Here is a 27,727-nt window from a genome sequence, read left to right on the forward strand (position 1 = left end):
ATTTAAATTTTTAATATATATTAATTTTAAATTGTGTCATTTACCTAGTTTATTTTAATTTTTTTTTTTTTTTTAACACCATCACACACATGTTTTATTTATTTATTTTAATTTAATATATTATTTTCATTTTCTAACATACTAACACACACACGCTTACTGTTTTACTTATTTACATTTTTTAAAATATTTATTTTAACGGAATTTTTATATTTTATATATATATTTTTATTATTATTATTCTATTTTGTATTAACACACACAAACACAACTTTTGCTGTTTTATTTCCTTATCTAATGAAATTAATTGTCCTTATATACTTTATACATAGCTTTGGCAATATTGTTGCTATACATTCATGCCAGTAAAGCTAATTTGAATTTGAGAGAGAGAGAGGGGATGGAGGCAACCAACATAATATACACACAGAGGTACAGACAGTAAAGGTAATGTTGCTATAGACTGAATGAAGTGTTGTGACAGCAGTGTTTATGATAACAATCGCCATGTTAATGATAATAATAACAATAATAAGGATAGGATAACAACAATTGTAGCAGAGAATGTCGAGCAGGAATACGGGGGCAGCAGGTGACTCGCAACCACAGATCCAGACTCCACAGCTCCAAGGCCAGAAACACCTGCAGGAAGTGATAGGAGGAGAGAGGAGAGGGACGAGAAAGCACAAGACTACGGGACTAAGTTGAGTTAGTAAAACATGCATTAATGGGATGAGGTTGCATACAGAGGGAGAGAAAGTAGAGGAGAGAGGAGCTCAGTGCATCATGGGAAGTCCCCCGGCAGTCTAGGCCTATAGCAGCATAACTAACTCCGGACTCACACAGGCGGCGTGTGCACCACATTACAGCTGCGCCACGGCTGCCGTACCCAATCGCTGCCATTATAGTCAATGCTTGTGCTCATGCTAGAAGCGCCGCAGCACGTCTCAGAAGTGGCCCAGAAGTGGCTCTCTGCTCCGGTGAATAGGCAGCCACTCTACATTTGACGGAAGACGCATCAAGCACCACAGAGCAGATGAGCAGGGCAGCAAGTCAGACACAGAAACGGAGAATCCGGTCAATTTTCAAAATAAAATACCTTGTGCAGACTCCCAATTGTGTATCAACAATAAACACAGTTAAAACAGACCAAAAAATAAACTATTTAACTATGTAGCCTTCTTAATCAGGATAGAAGCACTAAAATCGAGGACAACTTACCAAATCAACTAAATCTAAACAATTCAGCAAAATCAGGCAGACAAAACCCTCTTATTCTGAAATGCTCCCTGTGGGAAATTCAGCCCTGCAGGGAACTGGGGGAAAATGGTTCACAGAGAGCTGTGATCAGTAGCAGAATCACACAAATGATAAATAAACAACAAATCAACAACGTGCTGCTGAAACGCTTCTGAAATGCTTCCAGTGTGAGTTGATGCAGGGTTGAGGATGGGTCAAAACCGTGGCGCAGCCGACACGCCGCCTGTGTGAGTCCGGGGTAAGGGATACTTCAGGACTCACTTGAGCCAGCCTAACTATAAGCTTTATCAAAGAGGAAAGTCTTAAGTCTACTCTTAAATGTGGAGATGGTGTCTGCCTCCCGAACCCAAAGTGGAACCTGTTTCCATGGTTCCACAGGAGAGGAGCTTGATAGCTGAACGCTCTGGATCCCATTCTACTTTTGGAGACTCTAGGAACCACAAGTAACTCTGCATTCTGGGAGCGCAGTGCTCTGGTGGGGTAGTAAGGTTCTATGAGCTCTTTAAGATAAGATGGTGCCTGACCATTAAGTGCTTTGTAGGTGAGCAGAAGGATTTTAAATTCTATTCTGGATTTTACAGGAAGACTATGCAGAGAAGCTAAGATAGGAGAAATATGATCTCTTTTCCTGGTTCCTGTCAGAACACGTGCTGCAGCATTCTGGATCAGCTGAAGAGTCTTAATTGAATTTTTTGAGCAGCCTGATAATAAGGAATTGCAGTAATCCAGCCTAGAAGTAACAAATGCATGGACTAGTTTTTCTGCATCATGCTCCTGATTTTTACAATATTACGTAGGTGAAAAAAGACGGTCCTTGAAATTTGCTTAATGTGAGAGTTAAAGGACATGTACTGATCAAAGATAACTCCAAGATTCCTCACATTGGTGCTGGAGGCCAGGGCGATGCCATCCAGAGTAACTATATCTTTAGATAACGCGTCACGGAGGTGCTTGGGCCCCAGAACAATAACTTCAGTTTTATCTGAGTTTAACATTAGAAAATTACAGATCATCCAGGTTTATTCCAGGAGTTTCACCTGGCTTGATCGATAGATATAACTGCGTATCATCTGCATAACAATGAAAGTTTATGGCGTGTTTCCTGATAATACTGCCTAAAGGAAGCATATATAAGGTGAACAGGATTGGTCCCAGCACAGATCCTTGTGGAACTCCATGACTAACTTTGGTGTGCATGGAGGACTCATTGTTAACATGTACAAACTGAAATCGATCTGATAAATAGGACTTAAACCAGCTTAGAGCAGTTCCTTTAATGCCAATGAAATGTTCCAGTCTCTGCAATAGGATCTGATGGTCAATGGTATCAAATGCAGTGCGAAGACCTAATAAAACCAGTACAGAGATGAGTCCTTTGTCTGATGCAATTAGGAGGTCATTAGTAATTTTCACCAGTGCTGTCTCTGTGCTATGATGAACTCTAAATCCTGACTGAAAATCCTCAAATAAACTATTGCTCTGTAGAAAGTCACACAGCTGTTTGGCAACTGCTTTCTCAAGGATCTTAGAGAGAAATGGAAGGTAATATATATTTTATATAGTTGGTTAAAAAATCTGGATCAAGGTTGGGCTTTTTTTGTGTAGTGTGCTGTTCACACTACACAACTTGCCGTCTTGTGACGGGATTCTTGAAGTCATTTTGGTGTCCACACGACGTGACTAATTGGTGACAGGGGGTCACACACTACGCAAGCAGACAACGGCTCTGTCACCCGACACTGGTCTCCATTCCAGGTTTTGTTAAGAAAACACACGTGAAATGTGAAATGAAGCGACACTACACATGAAACAGCTGTTGTTTGTTATTATAAAGTTAGCAATTATAAAGACAAAGAATATGGGTGAAAGAATGGATTACACACACTATCTGAACTACATAGAGAGCTGGAGGTGAGTAAAAAGTGTTTTGCAGAGAAAAAGTAGCTGCCAGCTCTGCCAGCTGCCTGCTCTCATTGGCTGGATATGGATGTCAAGTCGGCTGACTCCTCCAGATATTTGGCATGCTAGATATCTGGCTGGCGTTGGCGATGTGTCAGAAATATGTCATGGAGCCGTTTTGATGCGTGTATGTTGTGTAGTTCACACATAACGACCAGCCTAATCCTGATCACAGCCCGACGGTCGTTGAGCTCTCCAACCGGCCAATTGGGCTAAAAATCATGTAGTGTGAACTAGGCTTAATGGTAAAAGTGAGTTTAGAGATAAGTCGGTGCCAGTTGAACGCAGGTCTTGGTGAATTTTGTTTCTAATAGTTATTTTATCATTAAAGAAGCTCATGAAGTCGTTACTACTGAGATCTATGGGAATACATGGCTCAAAAGAGCTGTGACTCTCGGTCAACCTGGCTACAGTGCTGAAAAGAAACGTGGGGTTGTTCCTATTTTCCTCTATTACAGTTTTTCTCAATTGTTTACACACAAATTCTGGTACTTGAGACACAATGACCACAACATCTAACTCATTCACCAACCCCCTGAACCAATTCTGCTAAACTACAAGCACAATTCCTGCTTTACACTCAAATTGCAGTTCTAAAACACACTTTTTTCAAAACACTACACACAATTCTCTGCTTTTGGCACAAGTTTCATGCAGAAAATATCTTGTTTTCACAAGGAACACACTGCCATTCAAATATGCACACTGACTCAACACAAGGGCAAACACCCGTCACACAGTTTTCCAATTAGCAATCAGAGCTTTAGCATAAAATGGCAACAGGTGAGCTCTTCAATGGAGCAATGGATGCCAACATTGGAAACAGAGGCAGAGCCAGAGGAGTGAGAGTGAGAGTGAGAGTGAGAGTGAGAGTGAGAGTGAGAGTGAGAGGACCGTAATCTCTGATGAGATCCGAGCCACTTTGGTTGATCATGTGGTCAACCATGGTCTAACAATGAGGGAGGCTGGGCAAAGAGTACAGCCAATCTGAGCAGGTACACTGTAGCATCCATCATCCGGACTTTCCGAAATGAGAATAGATAAGAAATCTACTCTCACTAGCAAATTGCAGTACTGCATATCAATACAGTCCTCAATGAGTACAGTAGTACAGTATTGCCTGTGGACTGTTCTGTAGGACTGTAAAAATACTGTAAAGTATGTTTCAAGTATTTAGGAAATGTATACCTACTTTGTATTTACAGTATTTTACTATTTGTTTGGCAGAACTGAAAGATTACCAACACAAGGTGGTTGGGAACGTCTTCAGTCTCCTGAACAGGAAACTGAAATCATAAACATGGTCCTAGAAAACAATGCCATAACATTACAGCAAATACAAAGAAAAATAATAGAAAACAATGACATATTTCAAAATATTGATAGGGTAAGCTTATCAACACTGGACCGTGTCTTGCGCAGAAATCATCTCAGGATGAAGCAGGTCTACAGGGTGCCATTTGAACGCAATTCAGAAAGAGTCAAAGAATTGCGATATAACTATGTGCAAGTGAGTCCCACAATTGATGCATACTCTCAACACTGTATACAGTAAATTATACATATTTCAATATTGTAATCATAATGATTGTGGTTCACAATAGTGACCACTCCATGTCTATTTCTGATATTGTCATGTGTGTTTCAGAGAGTCCTTGAGCTAGAGGTGGCTGCAGTGGAGCACCAGTTCATCTTCATTGATGAGGTTGGGTTCAACCTCACAAAAAGACAAAAGAGGGGAAGGAATGTCATCGGCCAGTGTGCCATTGTTGAAGTCCCTGGCCAGTGCGGAGGGAACATCACAATGTGTGCAGCGTTTACCCACCACAGCGTCATCCATCACCATGCTACCCTTGGCCCCTACAACACCGCCCATCTGATCACATTCCTGGACACCCTACACAACACACTCATTCCACCAGATCAGGTAGATGGCCCAGAGCAGCTCAGGTACGTTGTCATTTGGGACAATGTAAGTTTCCACAGGGCTGCTCTGGTTTGTAACTGGTTCACTGCCCACCCACGCTTTTTAGTAGTTTATCTCCCTCCATATTCTCCATTCCTCAATCCTACTGAGGAATTTTTTTCTGCCTGGAGATGGAAAGTGTGTGACTGAAATCCACAAACGCGTATACCTCTTCTCCAAGCTATGGAGGATGCATGTGGAGATATAGCAGCTGATGCTTTTCATGGCTGGAATCGCCATGCTAGGCGATATTTACCCCGCTGCTTGGCCAGGGAAAACCTTGCTTGTGATGTGGATGAGGTGCTGTGGCCAGACCGCAACAGAAGAGAGGATGCAGCATAGTTTGTTTTTAGTTGTGTTTTTTTTTTTTTTTTTTACTGTAACTGTGTACAGTAAATTCTTCTGTTGTTTTGTATGTAGTGTATGTGCAACTTTGTGTTGGTTGGGAATGGGATGTACACTGTGTACATGGTTTCTGTGGGACAAATAAAATATATTTGTTTGTGTGTTCTGAGTATAAAGACAATATTCTCAAATATTTTACAACACACAGTAACACTGAACAAAAAAAGGCCTAAGTCATTATGATGAATGGAGAAGAAGTGTTTTCCATTCATCATAGTGTTTTACATTGAGCACATCAGTGTTCAACTGGTTCTTATGAATGTCTATTCATATGATGGTTTGTGTGTCATTTGAAAACAAAATACCATTTTGAGAAGAAATAACATTGTTTTGAATGTAAAGTTTCATTTTGCAGGAGAATTGAGGGGTTTTGCCCATTGTGTGTGTGTTTTTTGATTTGTGTGTGAGTTCTGAGAATGAGGTATTCTTTCAGAAAATGTGTGTAAACAATCGAGGAAAAACTGTAATGATGAGTAATACGCTGCTCTAGCATTATAGAGGGCCTTCCTATAAGTTTTAAGACTATCTTGCCAAATTAAATGAGAATTTTCGAGTTTGGTGGAACGCAAGTTTCCGCAATATTTGCTTTAATTTGCGAGTTTCAGTGTTATTCCATGGAGCTAACAGTCTTTGTTTTATAATTTTCTTTTTTAGAGGGGCAACAGAGTCGAGTGTCTTTCGCAGCGAGCCTGCAGCACTATCAACAACATGATCGACTTGGTAGGGGCTGAAATTAGCATAGGAATCCTCTGTTACTTTGTGACTTGATAATGAATTAAAAACTGATGGAATCACATCCTTAAATTTGGCTACAGCAACATCAGACAGACATCTTGTATAGAAACCAGAGCGGAATCTGGAGTTAAGCTGAGCTAAGCGGGCATCAAGGGCAAAGAGGCAGGCCAACCGGGAGAAGGCTGGAGAAAGAACAATGTACAGTGTACAGTAGTACAATGATCTGGCAAGGTGAGTCTTTGTAGGAAATTTCAGGGTGAAAAGTAGGAGGAGCAGAGTGTTGCCATGATGTCTGAATATTCTATATGCCTAGCTTGATAACTAATATATCCTAGGGTAATGTTTAACATGTTTTTTACAATAATATTTAAGGTTTTTATTGAAATATACACTGTAACATTGAGATGCAGTTTTCTCTCACACCATGTTACTCTCAGGCTATAGCCTGAACATGAGTTAATTTGAACTTCACTGGAATCTGCGTCTCACTGAAAAGAATATCATTTATATTGAAAGAACTACAATTCAGATACATCTAAGTTACAGTTACATTCAAGAGAACTGAGTGTGAGAGTGAAGGCCCATAAGGCCTCTGGCCTGGTTTTTATCTCCCACAAGAGCAGGCATGAAGACTGGAGCTGGGTTTAGTGGATTGTTTTGGGCACTCACAGGCAGAGATGAAGGCCCAGATGTTGGCATCCATAGTGAGCAACCAGAGCCGTTGACAGAGAATGAGTGTGTCCCACTAATTTCAGGATGACAGGTGAGACGTGTATAATGGGCCTACCTGTAGAACCTGGGAACAGACAGAGTCATGGACGAACAGGCAACATTATTCTCCTTCTATATGCAACCGTATTCCGTTTTACCGTTTTACCGAGTCCTGGCTCACTGAGCACATTCCAGACAGCGCACTTCACCTACCTGGATTTAATCTTTTTCGGGCGTACCGCGTAATGGAGCTCACGGGAAAAACAAGGGGAGACGGACCGTGTTTCTACATAAATGAAGGTTGGTGCACAGATGTCACTGTGTTGAAGAAATCATGCAGCCCTCACTTAGAGACATTATCTATAAACTGTAAACCTTTTTATTCACTGCGGGAGTTTTCTTTGTTTGTCCTGGTCGCTGTTCCACCTCAGGCCTGTGTTAGTGAGGCGTTACTACACCTGGCTGACCAGATAACGTGGAGAAAAAACATCCAGACTCCCTGCTCATTGCTCTCAGGGATTCAACAGAGCAAACCTCAGCCATTAACTTCCAAAGTACAGACAGCTTATTAAGTGTCCCACCAGGGACACTAACATACTGGACTACTGCTACACTACATTAAAGGACGCCTATCGCTCTGTCCCCCGTGCAGCCTTAGGAGTCTCTGATCACTGTCTGGTTCATCTTATCGACTTACCGGCAGCGACTGAAATCTACTAAACCTGTGAAGAGTGTGAAAAGATGGACCAATGAGTCAAAGCTGGATTTACAGGCCTGCTTTGACTGTACTGACTGGAGTGTTTCTGAGGCTGCAGCCACTGACCTGGACGTGCACCAGCTCTTCCAGAGGCAGGAGATAAGGAAGGCTCCCGGCCTCGACGGTGTGTCACCATCCTGCCTGAAAATCTGTGCTGACCAGCTGGCCCCCTTCTTCACACAGATCTTCAACAGATCACTGGAGCTGTGTGAAGTTCCCTCCTGCTTCAAACGCTCCACAATCATCCCGGCCCCCAAAAAACCCTCCATCTCTGGATTAAATGACTACAAGCCTGTCGCCCTCAAATCTTTAGTCATGAAGTCCTTTGAAAGACTGGTGTTGGCCCATCTGAAGGACATTAAAGGCCCCTTGACCAGCTGGCTCTCTGGTGCGGTCAGAACAACCTGGAGCTTAACACACTCAAAACTGTGGAGATGATCGTGGACTTCAGGAGGAGCCCCCCCACTCTGCCCCCGCCATCACCATACTCAACAGTCCTGTGTCTGCTGTGGAGTCCTTCAGGTTTCTGGGATCCACTATATCCCAGGACCTGAAGTGGGAGCCCAGCACTGACACCATCATCAAGAAGGCCCAGCAGAGGATGTACTTCCTGCGCCAGCTCAGGAAGCTCAACCTGCCTAAGGTGCTGCTGATCCAGTTCTACACAGCTATCATCCAGTCTGTCCTCTGCATGTCCATCACTGTCTGATTTGGATTTGCCACCAAAAAGGACAGGAGCAGACTACAACGGACAGTCAGGACAGCAGAAAAGATCATCCGCGCCAACCTGCCCTCCATTCAGGACTTTTACATTTCCAGAGTCAGGAAATGGGCAGGAAACATCACTGCAGATCCATCTCACCAAAGCTGTTCATATTGTCATGTATATACTGTATGTACAAATCCACCTACCTCATGTACATAACACTGCACATAATACTTATTTATTCCAGCATTCATTGCACTCAATCACACTGTGTACATTTATGCTTGTATGTGTATGTGCACCTGTGCATCACATCCACGTCCGACATGTACATAATAATAACGGTAATAATAACATAACATAATGGTGGTAAAAACAATTTACTCCTGCATCCTTTGCACTCTGCTCATTGCACTATTGTCTCAATCTGTCTGTTTTGTATACTGTAGCCTTGATTTTATTACTGTATTATTGTGTTATTGTATAAGTAAGCACATCATGAGCATTGTACAATCCAGAGTCAAATTCCTCGTATGTGTACACATACCTGGCAAATAAAGCTGATTCTGATTCTGATACCATTAATTGAATTTTAAATCCTTCTGCTCTCCTACAAAGCCCTTAATGGTCAGGCACCATCTTATCTTAAAGAGCTCATAGTACCTTATTACCCCACTAGAGCACTGCGCTCCCAGGATGCAGGGTTACTTGTGGTTCCTAGAGTCTCCAAAAGTAGAATGGGAGCCGGATCCTTCAGCCATCAAGCTCCTCTCCTGTGGAATCAAGTCCCAGTTTGGGTTCTCAAGGCAGACACCATCTCCACATTTAAGAGAAGGCATAACACTTTCCTCTTTGATAAAGCTTATAGTTAGGGCTGGCTCAGGTGAGTCCTGAACCATCCCTTAGTTATGCTGCTATAGGCCTCCCATGATGCACTGAGCTCCTCTCTCCTCCTCTCTTACTCCATCTGTATGCATTTTATCCCATTAATGCATGTTACTAACTGAACTTCTTCCCTTTCCCCTAGTCTTTCTCGTCCCTCTCCTCTCTCCTCCTATCACTTCCTGCAGGTGTTTCTGGCTCTGGAGCTGTGGAGTCTGGATCTGTGTGTTGAGCTAAGTTATACTACGATTCAGGAGCAGACACAGAGGCAAGGTTAGAATCAAACACAGGGGTTTGGGGGTCATGTGATGACGGCGTAGGATACAGATGGTTGCACGGGGGCCCAGTATACACCCAACAGTGTATCGAATGGCCACACCTGTGAGATGGATGGATTCTCTTGGCAAAGGAGAAGCGCTAACTAACACAGATTTTGACAGATTTGTGAACAATATTTGAGAGAAATATGCCTTTTGTGTACATAGAGAAAGTCTTAGATCTTTGAGTTCAGCTCATGATGAATGGGGGCAAACACAAAAGTGTTGCGTTTATAATTTTGTTCAGTGTATTTCATGAGTTTTCAGCAAGATTGCCACCTAGTGGCTCATTAGCGCCAAATTGTTGGCACAGCTTATGAGTGGGATGGAGATATTTCGTGTTAATAGGACAGACTATGGGGGAGAGATCACTTCATTTTTAGCGCTATCTTGGTGCCGATTGATTCCAAATTTTGTCTACAGACACAGTGAAGCATGGGAAGGTAATATGTTAGACTTCATGGGGCACTTCGCAGTGCTGACTTAACATTATGCATGCTGGAATAAGGCATAAGGAATGCTTAGAAATCTTTCTTACTTTCGCTGGCGCAGCAAAACGTCACTTTTTCACATGACATTAAAACCTCACAGCAGCAAGGCGGCTGCAGCTTTCTCCAGTTGCACCAGGTTGGAACCAACTTTTGATTGAGTGATTTCAATAGGGTTCCCAGCATTGCTGGTACTTCCACGCTGCCTTGCATGTGTCGCACTTCTTCACATTCTATACACAATGTTAGTTAATTTTTTGAATGTCTTGGCCATGTCAAACATATTGCACCTTTAACCACATACTTTATTTGCCTAAACTTAACAGAACAAGAAAGGTAGCAGAAGAATATGTGTGTTTTTGAGTACTCATTCACACTATATTCCCAAAAGTTTTGGGTCGCTTGCCTTTACATGAACATGAAGGTTAATGACTTCCCATTCTTAATCCATAGGGTTTAATATGGAGTTGGTCCACCCTTTACAGCTATAACAGCTTCAACTCTTCTGGGAAGGCTGTCCACAAGGTTTAGGAGTGTGGTCATGGGAATTTTTGACCATTCTTCTAGAAGCGCATTTGTGAGGTCAGCCACAGATGTTGGACAAGAAAGCCTGGCTCACAGCCTTCGCTTTAATTCATCCCAAAGGTGTTCTATCAGGTTGGGGTCAGGACTCTGTGCAGGCCAGTCAAGTTCCTCCACACCAAACTCGCTCATCCATGTCTTTATGGATCTTGCTTTGTGCACTGGTGCGTTGTCATGTTGGAACAGGAAGGGGCCATCCCCAAACTGTTTCCACAAAGTTGGGAGCACGGAATTGTCCAAAATGTCTTGGTATGCTGAAACATTAACAGTTCCTTTCACTGGAACAACCCCACACCATAATACCCCCCTCCACCAAACTTTACACTTGGCACAATGCAGTCAAGCAAGTACCGTTGGCAACCGCCAAACCCATTGGATTGCCAGATAGAGAAGTGTGATTCGTCATTCCAGAGAACACGTCTCCACTGCTCTAGTGTCCAGTGGCGGCGTGCTTTACACCATTGCATCTGATGCTTTGCATTGCACTCGGTGATATAAGTGCTTGGCCATGGAAACCCATTCCTTGAAGCTCTCTATGCACTGTTCTTGAGCTAATCTGAAGGCCTTACGATATTTTGAGGTCTGTAGCTATTGACTCTGCAGAAAGTTGGCTGCAAATTGTCTTCTGCGCACTGTGCGCCTCAGCATGCGCTGACCCCACTCTGTGATTTTATGTGGCCTACCACTTTGTGGCTGAGTTTCTGTTGTTCCCAATCACTTCCACTTTGTTATAATACCACTAACAGTTGACCGTGGAATATTTAATAGTGAGGAAATTTCATGAATAGACTTATTGCACAGGTGGAAACCTATCACGGTACCATGCTGGAGTTCACTGAGCTCCTGAGAGCGACCCATTCTTTCACAAATGTTCGTAGACATAGTCTGCAGCCTAGGTGCTTGATTTTAAACACCTGTGGCCATGGAAGTGATTGGAACACCGGAATTCAATGATTTGAAAGGGTGTCCCAAAACTTTTGTTAATATAGTGTAGATAGATTTGGAAGGCCTTTCAAAATATTAAGACTTCTAAACCACAGTACTTGTTGGAATATATCGGTGAATAAAGATGGAAATAGAGTACTGTGGTGAAGAAATCACACAAGATACTAAGGGATTATGTGGACTAAGGGCCAGGTCACAATAGCATTTACATTATGACAACAATATTCCACATTCAGTTCAATATATTTTAATGGAATTGTAATCTCTTACTTCCCACAAGGTCTTCATGCCAAGTTCAACATACATGGATTTTCTCAGTGTGTGTCATTTGTTTTTTGTCACTTGTCTCTACTTTCCCCAGTAGTTAATTGCACAGGTTAGCATTTATATAGTGTAAAATATTTTTCAGCTTTTATGCTTGTTGCATAGTACTTACATTTGTGCTCATTAAGCCTGATTGTGAAATAAATAAAAGACATCTTTTCATTATTATACAATTGTGGACAATGCCGACTCGAAATTAAATCCTAGTTTAATCTTAACAAAACAGTTTAATTATATCCCATGTCCCATTACCCTAATTGGTTTTTCACAAAAACAGAAATGTGCTGTTATGCAAAGCAGGCAAAACTTCACTTCACACAGGATTTTATACAAACATTAGACAAACATACAAATTTAATGGCTGTAAGATAAAGTTGGCTCATTAAAAAAAATGCCTTGTTAGCAAAGAGTAGCTGTTATGATGTTTTAGACAAATTGCAGATGAATGCACAAAAAAACGTCTGGTGTGGAAAACATTTGTATGTGTCCTTTTGAGCAAACCTGCCAAAATGAGTCTATGCAGAAAGTGTTGGGCATTATAGTGGAGATGGGGAGGTAGGTGTGGTTTTGGCTTTTGGGTTGTAGTTGGGCTCTAGCTGGGCTACACTTAGAGGGGATGAATGAGGTTTGGCTGCCAGGAGGTTTGAGAGAATAATAGCTGCATCTGAGGTATACACAATATAAAGAAATGGAAGAAAGGGAAAGTTTTGCAGAAGACCCATAAAGGGTTTTGTAGGAAGCTCAAGGATTTTTCCTTCAGTATGTGTGTACTGAAGTATAGGTGAAAAGGGTTGGGGCTTTAGGAGGGTGTGGGCATTCTTTTCTTAAAGGCAGGGTTTTCTGGGAACAGGTCTGGGGATAAAGGTAAAGGAGGACATGCTAGCTTGAACAGAATGGTTTTCTCAGGGTTACAGTAATCAGCCATAGAGAATACCAGAGCTAGAATGAAATCTGCTTCACACTTTTTTTAATCTCTCCAACCATTAATGGATGGACAGCATTTACAGTACATGTAAACAGGACAAAAGTCTTTAACCAACAACTGAAAGAACAGAAATCTTCAGAATCAGAAGAACGTTGCAGAGATCTGAGGATACCTGGATCTCTGCTAAAATTGACATCGTTAGTTATTTTGTTTTTTTCTCTCCGTAAAGTCCGACTCTGTTTTGTCTTCATTTCTTTTCCCACCTCATCCCACTGCAGTTGTCTCATCTCTGTTCAACAGCTCAGCAGTGGATTGCTAAGGGATGGTGTTGGAAAGGCATTTTTAAAAAGTCAGTCCACTGGACACATCAACTCATTTAGTCTTGAAGATGTAGGAGATCCATTCAGAGAACTGTCATGTATTCTATGAAGCCACTGTCCTGTCCACTGTGCCACATGCACTTTGAATGACTGAGAGAGAAATAAATGCAGCATCATGGGAGGTATCACTGGATCTTTTTACATATAAGCTAAATCTATTTGACTGAAACACTAGAGAACTGAGAAGTGGTCACCAACTCACCGGGAGGAGCTTAGGATGGTCCACTTTCACCATTACACACTCTACCATCACATGCCCTACAGGAGGTGGACAAAATAATGGAAATGACATAACAAAGGTACTTCAACATCAAAATTATTGAATGACAGCGGCACAGTCAATAAGCAAACTGTCAGCTTTAAAAGACAACCAAGCAGTCAAAAAAATTACACAGTATGTGACACAGTACACCAAGAATGAAACTGTTTCATTTGGTAAAAAATGACCTCTCATGAAGGCCGCCATGTTCAGCACCAGCTTGTGCTGCTTTCTCTCAGCTACACTGAGCTACATTCAGCTGGTTGGCATGTCAAGGCTGGAAGATCATTGTATTAGCTTATCCTCACACACATTGGAAGCATCTAACAGAGTCAGGTCAGAGTAAAGGACAACCCTTCATTATGTTGATTGAGTTCAGAACAACTCCTGTGATATCTTCCATGGATCTGGCATCTGTTCACGGTCAATGTGAAGTAAGGGCTGATAAATCTGGAGCTGATAGAATTTGGTATGTACATGTTATTTTTTATGATATATTTGATACTCTAGTGTCAAATAATAATAACAATAATAATAATAATAATCCCCTTGAATCCCCTTTTGAATCACATAAATGTGTAAACACATTTTTAACATGTTATTAAACTGGTAAGCTGTAGTAACTTGTGTAAAGACGTATGGATCTTGCATGAAAAACTGGTGGTGGTTTTGGCTTGCAGTAAGAAGTTCGCCAACATACAGATGGACATTTAAACAGGATTTCTTCACAATGTGATGTCAATACGGAATACTATTGGAAATTTTCTTTATTTTGTCCACCCCATGTACTGCAGAGAAGGCTGTAGCTCCTCCCCACTATGGCCCCCTTTTTCTCCTCCTCTTCCTCAACCCCACATAGCACTCGCCCACAGCACCTTGATAACTCTAAGATTCAAGAGATAAAGACAAAGAAAGAAAGAGAAGAGACAAGGGGCAAAAATGGGAGAAAAATCAATATTTAAAAGAAAATCTTTTTATCTTTCCCTCCTCTGTGTGCCTTTTTCTCTCGCACAGGACAGGCTGCCCCCTGTCTCCATGTCCTTATCAAATTTAAAAAGCCTGGCTGAGAAAAATTCTGACTGATCTTGTTATGATTAAACATCTCTCCCACTGGCTGCAGGACACTGGTGTTCCTTTTAAATGCTTCCCTCATCTGTACTTATTTTTTCTTTTTTCTTTTGGCCATGGCATTGCAGTCTATCTGGGTGAGCAGAAGAAGAAGAAGTCCAGCATATTATCAGAAACATTTTGCTATATCATTTACACGTGTATATAATTTACAGAGTATTCTATTTTTTAAAGTATATATAAAACAACAACATCTACCTAAAAGGTTTTTGAAGTTACATTCAGTAGCTGAACTGAAAGGAGACAAAACCAAATGAATGTCAACAGATTAAAACATCACAAAAGTAGAATTCTCATTGTACATTGACAGTGCATTGAATCCTGAATAAAATTTGAAAATCAAAGGCAAACTTATGTCCAAGAGTTGCAAATCACAAATAGATATATTATATATTTGTATATAAATGTTTTTCTTCTTACTGGTAATACAATAAATACAACATTAGTAAATGGCTACAAGTGACTCTCTGACCATGCCTCACAGCATGTTATTAGTACAACGTTTAAATATAGAAGGATGTCACTGAAGTAGAGATCCATATAAATAGAAAGGTTTAAAGAGACTTTTAGGAAAACTTAGTTTGTTCATGTTTTTTTTTTATTTTTTACCTCATATAGAACTTTTTCCTCCCTTCCCCTTATCCTCTCATCCTACCATCCTACCATCCCTCCTCAGCGGTTGAAGGCGAGTGCAGTGGTCAAACAGGGATCGGAGAGTTTCCCGTGACTCTTCAAAGCAGACAACTCCCATCTTTTACCCACCCCTACCATATCCTATCCTCACCTCCCTTACAAAACACAAACATATAAAAGCAGTTTACTACACAGCACAGCCACCTCAAGCTACAACACTAAAATGACACATTTGGTAGTGATGTCAGCAGACATGACCTACTACTGACCTTTCAGCTCTCACTGTGGTTTTCAGCTGAGCTTGTGCACTCATCAAATAATCACATTTCCATAAAATGTGTGTAAACATCATTTCCATCCTTTCTTATCTTCATTTGCACAGACCTGTAGGGATAATTTTATGCTTATCTTTTGGGAGCTACAAAATGCAGACTACTGGACAAAACAAGCCAAAGTAACAACTACACTACTGCAGTCCATTTATGGAAGACAGGCTCAAAAAGTTTTTTACTGAAGACTACTCCATGTTTCCATGACATTCACATAGTGAAATGTCTACTGGACCAGCTAAAGTACCCCTCACCCCTCAGTGCACACACACACACACACACACACACACACACACACACACACACACACACACCCCAATTCTGCACCCTCCCCAACACCCGGATAGGACAGGATGAAGCTGGCATCTCCTTCTCACCTCCTTCTTCTAAATCGCAAACACATAACATCTTTCGCCAAGTTTTCTTTTTTATACTTACTATATTACACACATATAATATATAATATGTATATACGTACATTAGTGTTTGTTCTTTTTGGAAATCATAAACTTAAAAAAGTTTACAAAAATAAAATGTTTTATGGTGACCTCTCTAATTGTTCTCTTCCACTCAGCAAGGCTTGTTTTTCAGGGGTCAGAGCCAGCAGTCTCCCCTCCCCCTGGACTCCAGGCTCAATGGTTCAGGCTGTGGTCACTGAGTAGGCCCACAAACATCCTCTGTCCATCCTTTCAGATCCCTTTCCTTCTTGATGGAAGGGCTCCTTCACAACTCTGCTCTTTTTGATTTAGCTGATCTTTTTCTGTGTCCTTCTGTGTCTTGTGTCTGTCTGCGTTGTTCTTCATTGTTTTAACTGATGTCCATCTGATGAGTATCCGTCTAGTCTTTCTTTTATTTACTAAAAAGATAGAACGAGAAAGTCAGTGTAAATAAGGTAGAATAAGAAAACAACAAAGGTAGAATAAGAAAACAACAAAAAAGCAAAAGGGTTATGATACACTGCACTATCATGATCAATGAGATTGAGTATTCACTCTTCTCAATCTCACTATTCAACAAATAGTGGTCAATCGCACAGCAATAATAATACATTTATTTAAAAGAAATTGGATTTCCTTGTGAAACAATACAATAAGATTAAACTGTACATCCAGTCTCAAAAACAATTACAGTAACAGGTTATAGCTTGATCAGAAACCACATTTTTTAATTATGGACCTATTTTAACACAGGTCAACAATTTACTGGATGTCTATGGGAGGCTCTAACCACGCTCACACAAGGGTATTGTTGCTGGTTGAGCCAGAATATTTTGGTGAATTAAGTGTTTATTTCGAACCAGAGTTGGTTGATTGTTGGAACAGTGGAAAGCCTAATAAAGACAGTTTTGCTGAGTTTTATTTTGTTTCTGTCCAGTTTGAATGAAGTGTGTGTTACGATGATCAGCAAAAAAATAAAATGAAAAATTGTTATTCTCAGTGGAGTCTGGCTCCACTGAGAATAACAGTGACTCTCCTCTTCTACCAGACATTAATGTCATCCATGATGCAGATTTTAAAAGGGAAAATAACAGATCATGAAGAGAAAAATCTTTCTAATGAATGAAGATAGTTATGATTCTTTTTGTTTAGACAAAGCTTTAACATAGAACTACAATTTTTTGTACCAGATGGTGAATCAGAAAACATTTTTGGCAAAAATAATTGGTAATGTAATTTGTAGGTGTTAAGATTGCATCCTGTTATCTGTTTAAGTATGAGACCTTTTCCATACTGTCTGATATATCATAAATATCATCTTTATTTATGTATTCTAACACTACATTTGTGCTGCATGACCAAAATAACATACAAACCTCACCTTACAGCAACTGGCTGACTTATTTGACTTTTTCTGAGAAAATGAAGAAACTATTGGCTTTGAGATTGCTTTGGCTTATTCAGAAAATGTAATTAGCAAGAGACGATTTAACATATTCTCTTGCTAATAAACAAGGGTTAGCAGTACACACTAAAAATCATTAAAAACGCTAGTATCAGCAGAAACTATAAACTGTAACTTCAGCTTCAATCCAAATGTAATAGTATCAGCCTTGAAAAAATAATTTCAGTCAAAACTGCTACTATTATTGTTTGCCATCTTAGAGGCATAGCAGGATCAAGTGTGCACTGGAAGACAATCCTGGTTTTTCCACAGTGATGGAGTGAGCAGCAAAGCACATCACAGTCCAGCAACATGGGGAAGAGAGAAGAGGAGGAGTGGAGTGAAGGAGAGAGTGAGGCTTCACTGTGTCCTGGGAGGCTCTCGTCTTGACAGAACCTCTTTAATTCTGGGACATGAGTTGTTGAGGCAAAGGAAAGAGGTGGTGTGTATGTGAATGAGTGTGTCGGGGGAGGTTGGATTTTCACAGATGAGAACAGAAGAGGCCGACTTTAATCTCACCATCACTTTGTAGTTGATTGAGACAGACAGAACCTGTGCAGCTGCACTGTTGAGTCAACAATCCCAGCCAATAACAGCACTCTCTTGTCTCTGGAAAAGGAGGGGAGGTGCGATGGGGGGAAGGAAGCAGGGAGAAGAGTGGAGATGTAGGGCTGGGTCTGAGGTTTACACTTGGATCCCTCTGAGGATGCAGAGTAGAGCCTAGTTGAGAGCCGAGCTGAGGTGACTAATATATTAATCATTTATCATTTTGGGTAAATACCTCTTGGAGGTTAATGGGTTAAGAAGCCTCTATCCTCCACTATACCCTCACCTCCAACTCCTCAAAGATCCCTATAGGCTACCCCTCACTTCTCTAAACCTGCCAGTATGTGAGCGTGTGTGTGTGTGTGTGTGCACACTTGAAACTACCTCATCTGCTCTAACTCCTCAAAGAAAAAATGACAGAGAGAAAGTGCTTTAGAGGTGAGAGATGAGCCAAGCTCATCAGTCATGTTTCAAAAGCTAGAGCCCGATCACCTTGAGTTATTGTGTAAGCGGGCATAAGAATCCTTGAAAAGAACAAACAAGCATGAACCTGACAGATGTCTCTTAAACCCCCTTAACGCCGATTGCTGCGAATTCGCATCACACCGCTTCCATTCATACTGCAGCTGAGATAGCGTATGTTTTTCCCCAATGCCAGTTTGTGCATATTCGATACGTACCTAGGACTAGTTTATAATAATAATTTTAAATAAATTAGATTTATATAGCGCTTTTCTAAGTATTCAAAGACACTTTTCAGGGGTAGAGGATAAGATGAAAGTAAATGGTTAAAAAGAAGAGCAGGGGGGAGAATGGAAAGAAGTAACTGGGGAATGCAGTCTTGAAAAGGTGGGTTTTGAGGGCCTGTTTGAAAGATGGCATGGAGTTAGCCTGTCAGATGTGGCGAGGGAGGGTGGTCCAGAAGAAGGGTGCAGCATTGGAAAAGGCCCGGCGCTTTGTCCTGATGATTTTTAGTGTTGTTGCTTCCACAGACCTGAGGCGACGAGTGGGGGTGTGGCTAATTTGCATCATACCTAAATTTATATCCATTCTATGTGCTATAGATAAATGAATAATCTCCACTTAATTTAGCATCAGCTTGAAAGCAAAAACACAAATAATTAATTTATTTTATATTATTGTACATTTAATTATAAATACATTCAGGCGTCAAGGGGTTAAAGACAAAGTATATTGCGATTGGATGATAAACAGTTATATATGATATACATGTTTACTTGATGCAAGTAATAAAAAAATAAATAAAATGAATCAGTGCAGCATTCACTGATACCTGGCCACAAACAGAGACAGAGAGATTCTTGTATGCTCAGCTCAAATATGCAGCACAGTACATATTCAGATATTGGCATGGGAGTATATCAGAGAAAATGAGAAAGTCAAATATAAAAACTTTTAACTTTCAAAGATTTAGCAAATACAATAAACTACTCAAATAATTAGATACATTATTAGATCATATACAAAAAGTAAACAAAACAAACACACACTGCAAGTGTTGAAACCAGAACTACACAGCATTTGTTTGGTTAATTTGAAACACTGATCTCTAAAAATCCCTTGACATGCAAACCCATGACTCAAAACATGAGTAGAGCACACATTTAAAAGCTGTCAAACGGGAAAAAAGAGTCTATTGTGAACAGACATGAAAACCACTTTGGAGATTGCTGATGCAGTTCTTCTCACATCTGCTCGGAACATTGCTGCGATGAGTCGTACTATGGTTTTATGAAAAATATGTGGCCTTTAAATTGGCTCCCCTGTGGCCACTGTGATAGTACAAGTCCGCTCTGTTCATAAGTCTTTTTTCTCAGGCTCTGTCACCCACAATCCCATAGGAACGTTTGTGTGGCTTTCAACACTGAACTGAATGCATCACAAAGGTGCATACGTGTGCGTGTGTGTATGTCTATATATACACTATATAGTCTATATTTACATGTAAAGTAGTGGGTGTACAGCTTGTATAACAGTGTAAATTTGCTGTCGCCTCAAAATAACACATCACACAGCCATTAATGTCTAAACCGCCAAATTGGGCCCAATTAACCATTTTCTCTCCCTGGTGTGACTCGTTGGTGTTACAAGGTCTCAGGTGTGCAAGGGGAGCAGGTGAGTTAAATTTGGTGTTATCGCTCTCACACTCCCTCATACTGGTCACTGGAAGTTCAACATGGCACCTCGTGGCAAAGAACTCTCTGAGGATCTGAAAAAAATAATTGTTGCTCCAAATAAAGATGGCCTAGGCTATAAGAAGATTGCCAAGACCCTGAAACTGAGCTGCAGCACGGTGGCCAAGACCATACAGTGGTTCAACAGGACAGGTTCCACTCAGAACAGGCCTCGCCAGAGTCGACCAAAGAGGTTGAGTGCACGTGCTCATCGTCATATCCAGAGGTTGTCTTTGGGAAATAGACGTCTGAGAGGTTGAGACTTGCCGCAGAGGTTGAAAGGGTGGGGGGTCAGGCTGTCAGTGCTCAGACCATACGCTGCACACTGCATCAAATTGGTCTGCATGGCTGTCGTCCCAGAAGGAAGCCTCTTCTAAAGATGATGCACAAGAAAGCCCACAAACAGTTTGCTCAAGACAAGAAGACTAAGGACACTACTGGATGTCCTGTGGTCTGGTGAGACCAAGATAAACTTACTTGGTTCAGATGGTGTCAAGCGTGTGTGGCGGCAACCAGGTGAGGACAAAGACAAGTGTGTCTTTCCTACAGTCAGCATGGTGGTGGGAGTGTCATGGTCTGGGGCTGCATGAGTGCTGCTGGCACTGGGAAGCTACAGTTCATTGAGGGAACCATGAATGCCAACATGTACTGTGACATACTGAAGCAGAGCATGATCTCCTCCCTTCCGAGACTGGGCCAAGATGATAATGACCCCAAACACACCTGCAAGATGACCACTGCCTTGCTAAAGAAGCTGAGGGTAAAGCTGATTGACTTGGCAAAAATGTCTCCAGACCTAAACCCTATTAACCAACTGTGGGACATCCTCAAACGGAAGGTGGAGGAGCACAAGGTCTCTAACATCAGAGACGTTTTATAGGGGAGACACGCCACTCAGTCACATCCTCAACACAACTCTATGGGGAAAGCCCGTAACGGCAAACATGGCGATTATCCTGCCCCTCCCGCCAGAAAGCCAAACGTCTGCTTTTAACAGCCAAAGCGGGAATTATATTTCAGCCAACCGTGTGGTTCCACTGACATAAGGGTCTGTTTTACTTCTACTGGAAGTGGTGACGCATGAATAGTAAATCCGTGTATGGTTCGTTCTTTCATTATTTCGTATCAAAACCAAATCGGAAAAAACAAAAACAGAAGTTCTTAGTTTTTTCTGTTTTAAAACCAAGATGGAAAAATGGTAAACAAAAAAACAGACATCAGTTTTGTTTTTCTGTTTTAAACCCAAAACGGAAAAATAAAGGAGCTGCATTTTGGGGATCCCTCTAGAGTCATAGGTCAACGCCGTGGGGGAAGCCCTGCAGCGTTAGTTTTGACAGTAAAGTTAGGCATATGATATTTAACAGACAAGAGTGAGTAAGGAAGTGGTTGAGGTGAAAGGAGGGCCAGAACCCGGACTTTGAATCAGTGTTCGTGTCCTGTGTGAAACTAAAAGTCAATATTACATATTTTTATATTAAATTTTAGCAGGGCAGAGCAGGATATGTTGTCACACTTTTCACACTGTCTAACATTTACTGGGCACCTTACATCACAATGGTACAAATGTTATACCAAATGAAAGAATGATGTCCTGGGCAGAATTTTTTTATTCATCACATCTTCATATCTTCATATCTCATTAAGGAGTTGTAGACTGTTGAATGGAGAGTGTGCACTTGTGACAATTTTCCCCATCGGCAGGTAAGTTGTCACACTGGATTATCAATCAGTTAGAAATTTGTGAATATTGATTTCAATTTCAAATTGTAACCAGAACTAAAAATAAAATCAATCAACAATCAAGCCTAGAGAATTTGGAAAGTAAATAATTTAAATCAAAACAAAAATGTTGGCAGAGCACACATTAAGTGGCACAAACTCTTTCTTTGAACTTTAAAATCAAACATTCTCTGGAGTGCAAATAGATCTATGCTAATTGAATATAATGCTGCAGATAACTTTCTTAAATGTGTAACTTCTTAACTAAACAGATGTGGTGTTTAAACACACTAATGCGACAAATTTTGCATTTATGTATGTACATATGTATCTGACTAATCAGACATGTATTTAGAGTCACAGTTCTAGCACACAAAAATTGCCTGGCCTGAGGTGTGAGCATTGCAGGCCCATTTATTGCATTTCACACACTTAAACTACGTCTTCTTTGGAATACTATATGAAAATGGCTTCACATAGATGAGGCTGCTTATGTCAAAATCCTTAGCTGTACTTTTGATTGATTTGTTCTTTAACTTCACCTGCCTACCTACCTCCACCCCCTCTCTTTAACATTGTCAGGTGGTGTACTGCCATTCTCTGTCTTCTGTTGATAATTTCCTTCCTTTCTTCAAAAACACATTCCTCCATGCAATTACAAACAAATTACAAGTGTATTTGTCTACTATCCTTGTTGCCTAACTAAATTAATAACTATATGATGTAGTGTGTGTGTGTGTGTGTGCGTGTGTGTTTGTATCCACTAACACACTACATGCCTACGGTATTAGACCGTAAATACTCTGTCATGAATTCAGTCTTGTCCAGGCATATGGCTGCTGTTGTAAACTACAGTGTATAATATTCTATTTACAGTATCATTTAATACTGATGTCAGAGGTAATTACACAATTTCACATAGTTTTTTGAGCATGTTCTATGTGTTTGTTTGTACTGGAGCAAGTAATCACATGTGACGACTTGCCCCAAAGTCATTGAGACAACTTGCCCCAAACTGAAATGTGTGCTAATGTCAGCTAAATCTCAAGGTTAGCTTAACATAGCACTTCAATTGAAGTATTAAAAGGTACGTTATTGTCTCCTCTAATTTGTGCAAAGTAATCATTTTGAACATTCATACCTAATAAGGTTGGAATACATCAAATTTAAAGTGCAAATGTTTTACTTTTGAAGCAAAAAAATAATAAAATTGTGCTCACCTCAGATTAGAGTGACCGTGAGCACATGTGAACAGGAAGTTGAACATAGAAAAAGAAGTCAAAATGGCTATTTCATTTTTGACATAGAGCCTCTAGTGTTGGAGTTATGAGCAGTGTGACAACTTACAAACGAGACAACTTACCCTGCTCTCCCTATATATGTTATAATTTTGTATACTTCTATTAAGTGCATCTATTGCTTCTTTTGATCCCTGGTAGTTTCTTTGTGTTGCACACTTAAAAGCAGTGATTGTCAGATAGCCTGAAACTGAAATTCCACTTCTGTGAAGATATACTGTATGTAAATGTCTCTGTGGACTTACACAGCTAAGAGTGCTGTAGTGATCCAACTACAAAGGAGAAGAAAAAGAATGCAAACATTTTACAAGTTGTTCGAACAAGTATCAAAGAAACTATATAAATTTCTGTAATTCAATTCAATTCAATTCAATTTTATTTATATAGCGCCAAATCACAACAACAGTTATCTGCCATCTGCCTCGACCAGTTGGAGGTTAAGGAGAGAGGGAGAGAGAGAGCGAGAGAGAGAGAGAGAGGGCAGGAGAGGAACAGAGAGAAAAAGAGAGGGATGGAAGGAGAGAGAGAGGGGAGGGAGGCAGCCTACACAATATACACACACAGAGGTACAGACAGTAAAGGTGATGTTGCTATAGACTAAATGTAAACAACCACAATGCTTGTTAAACTACAATATGTGCAGCCTGGAGAAGCAGGTTCCAACCTTTAGAAAGCTGACATACTGTATACTGCTGAAAAGAAATTTGAAGTAATATTTTAAAAAATTGTATATTTTTTGATGGATTTTATTTTTGAGAAAATAGAGGGAAAAGATAAATGTGTTGCCCATATTTACATTTTTTGTTTGTTTTGCCATATGAATACAGCAAATGAATAAGTCAGGTGAGGTAGAATAAAAAGTTGTAAAGCCAAACCATTTCCTAAACCTAACCATATAGTTTTGTTGCCTAACTGTAGATTTGTTGCTTAAACTCCTTTTTACAACGTTTACCACGTGTCACATCATGTGACTATCAGTCACGTGACTTATGTAACCTACTTAAGCGGCCCAATGGTCATATATGTCGTTTTTGGTACAATTGACAAGGACATGTTGCTCCACTTTGTTTCACATTAATAACACCTTTGAACACTCTTTTTTTTGGCTGGCTGCTGCCTGCTGTGGTGTCAAGGGCCAATAAACTGACTACTTGTGGTCTCTGAAACAAGCTTAAACAAACAAAAGGGCAGCAAATAAAAAATTAAGTGTCTTGCCCAAAAGGTGGACGATATTAAGGAAACATTGCTATAGACAATAAAACATACTGTACACAATAATTTGACCACAGGCACATAAAACGACACCAAAATCTAATTGTCTAACCCCTAACCACTGATATATAAGCATACAAAAGTTTTTTCTTTTGATTTATATTTTCTTGTTCTGTAGTATATGAACCTCATGTAAATATAACTAAATAATAGACTGATACTACACTGTTACACTTCTTTTTAAGATACACAAATACTGGCAAATGAGTCTCAAAACCTTATGACAAACATACAAAAATTGTAAAGTGCATGGAAGAGCGAGGGACAAAAAACCCCACAAATACCAGATTTTTATTTACATTACAGATTATGAAAAGCAGTTCATATCGCATTACCACCGAAAGTACATTCTACTCTATGGAATACATAAGCATGTTCTGTGTATAAGAGTGAATATCTAATATCTAATGTTTAATTAAGGATGAATCAAATTTTGTCAAGTACCAGGCTTGCCGCAACTATATTGCCACCAATATTTGAATTATTCATGGTTGTACACTAGACTTTAAAGGACAAAGTTGGCATTCTAATGTTTTTAAACTGTCAACAAATCCATGGCTATTAACTTGCTATGGAGGCCCATGGCAAAATTGAGCGGTTGGGCCCCATTCCTCTGACATTAAAATTGGAATATAAAACATACAAACACAAGATTTGGGCACAGTGAGGACCTGTCAAGATCAAATAATAAAGCACGGCCTTAATACCCTTATCATGTAATTTAATTGCTCTAGTAATGCACATTTTCACTTAAGTTAGTCCAAACCAAAATACTTTCTAACCTTTCAGTGACAGCAATTTGTTCTTTCTGAAAATTTAAATCATTAAAAGTGATACCCACTGCAATGATGTGGCTCATTGATATGTTTTTAACAGCAATGGAGCTCTGTGGCACAGCAGGAATGAGATATATCAAATATGTTAGTAGGATCAATTCATTGTTGGTTTTGGTCTTCTAATGGGATTTGTTGCTAAAAGGAAAATTAACCTTTCAGTGCAATGAGTCTGAATACCATACAGGAAGGATTGTGGCAAACACGAAACTACAATGTAGCATGATAGTAGCCCGACTATCCACTGAGGGGAAACAAAAGTGAGAAAGTTCTACAGAGTGCAGGGGCTTGTCTTAAAAGTGTGCAGACATGTTAGAATATTGCAACATTTTGTCTGTGTAAAGAAAAGGGAGTGGGAGATTTTTCCAATCCATACAGTAACAACGGCCTTAACACTGTTGGAAACAGCAGGAGAACTAGAAAAAAGACAATAGTGACAGGAAAAGACCATACCAGTCTAGTCAGTCTGATATATCTTCAAATGAGATCAGTGCTTATTGACTGAACTATCTTATCTCTAATCTGTGGGGTAAATTGCCTCGGTTGCTGCTTCTCTTCATCTTCTCTTCTTCCTATGCTACTGACTCCCCTCTTTACGATCCCATCAGGCACAGCAGGCACAGATGCTATTTACTGATTTGTGTGTGAATGTGAATGTGTGGCTGCGAGAGAAGGACTGAGATTGGTGGGTTACTGAATGCTTAGGTGTATTAGGGAGTGTTGCCTGTGTGTTGCCTTTTAGCATATGACACCTAAGCTGTGCAGCATGATGAAAGCATGAGAATACAATATAGCATGATGAAAAATAAAATCCAGAATAATGGAAATAATGTTTGAACAACAAAAAAGATGTCTCAAATCACTTCAACTCATAGTGCTGTGTGTAAACAGCTAGCTAACTAATGATAACCTGATAATGTAACACAATAAAGTAGCCTGATATGCTCTAGATTTAATGATATCAAAGCTACACTGTGGAGTTTCTGGCCATTAGTTGTGAGCGGGCTCCCATTTAATATACCTTAAGCCCTTGACGCCTGAATTTATTTACACAAAAAAAAATGACATGAAATGAAAAACCAGTGCTTGCAAAAGGGTTATCAAATATGCACAAACAGGCATTGGGGGAATACAAGCGCTTTCTTGGCTGCAGTCTCAAAGGAAGAGGTGTGATGCGAATTTGCGACAATCGGCGTTAAGGAGTTAAGGTTATTTCAAGGTAACTGAAATGGGCCTATTTTGACAAGATAGGCAGAAAACTGGCAAGCAATAAGATTTCAGATTTCAGCTTCGGAGCTGCTAAGAAAATTAATTTCCTTTGTGTGATTATACTTTCGTTTTGCTAAACAATAAAGTATGTGGAGCTTGTGATCACATGATTTGATTCCACCTATACCACAACTGTAATTTGTTCTTCTGATCAATAGGGGCGGTATCGAGAACCAGTTTCAAGTTGGAAATGTTATCAAATTTCCATGAACCATGGATTTGTTAAGACACCTGCATTTGGGTTCTGCTTATCAGTTCCTAACTTTGTGCATATTTCGTGGTGCTCCCGATTGAACTGCAGTGAGCATTTTACAGTCTATAAAAGTGTCACTTATCTGCCAGGACCTGCTACGCTGACCTAACGTTATGTCATTTGGTACACAGTACGTCAACAAAGAAAGCCCCTTATTCATTTCTGATTTTTTTCACATTGCCTTCTGGAGAACTTCTAAAACTGAGCTTCTAAACCTTTTCTGACCCAGGTCTCATTTTTAATTCCTAAAACCCCTGTTGATTTGAAGACAGATTGAAGCAGCTTCTCTGTTCTTTGAGTGACCCTCCAGGACTAATCAGGCTGCCTCTCTACACCGGCCTGGGGTCTGAGGCCATGTTGTTGTCTGCATGGCCATTCACAGGGTTGCAGGAGACAAATGAATTTGCACCATTTTGTAATTGAATTATAGAAATGTGTCTCAAACAGTACATAAACGTGTGTTATACAATAAGATATTGATCGAATAATAAAACTATATTATAACACTATAGATGTTTGTTTTGTTGTTAAAATGTATCGAGGACGGATCCTGACAAATTCAGAAATAAATACAGAAATAAATAAACATCCTATTAAATGCACAAGAAATAAAGTAAATAAATGATTGTTGGCAGTAAATAAATTATACAATGAGATATAAATGTATATATCTCTTTTAATTAGCTTCTTTATTCATTGCCTCTTTTTTAAAATATTTTAAAACATTTAAAATGTGTTTATTTGTGTGTTTTAATATTTTTGTCTGTTTA

At 40.1% G+C, this 27,727-nt stretch overlaps 1 protein-coding gene across 3 annotated transcripts in view; it reads right to left on the minus strand.

The window, feature by feature from the left end:
- Positions 1–12,977: 12,977 nt before the first annotated feature.
- Positions 12,978–27,727, minus strand: part of rbfox3a (RNA binding fox-1 homolog 3a) — a 330,750-nt gene continuing 316,000 nt past the window's right edge. For all 3 annotated transcript variants that reach the window (XM_038736119.1, XM_038736118.1, XM_038736120.1), the window contains one exon: positions 12,978–16,547. In XM_038736119.1, the coding sequence (XP_038592047.1) occupies positions 16,545–16,547 (3 nt within the window). In that variant the 3' untranslated portion in view covers positions 12,978–16,544. The remainder of the gene's footprint in view (positions 16,548–27,727) is intronic.

This window comes from Micropterus salmoides, unplaced genomic scaffold (genome assembly GCF_014851395.1).
Source record: "Micropterus salmoides isolate LMB-PRFRI ecotype aquatic unplaced genomic scaffold, ASM1485139v1 Ms_hic_scaffold_21, whole genome shotgun sequence".
Lineage (NCBI taxonomy): Eukaryota > Metazoa > Chordata > Actinopteri > Centrarchiformes > Centrarchidae > Micropterus > Micropterus salmoides.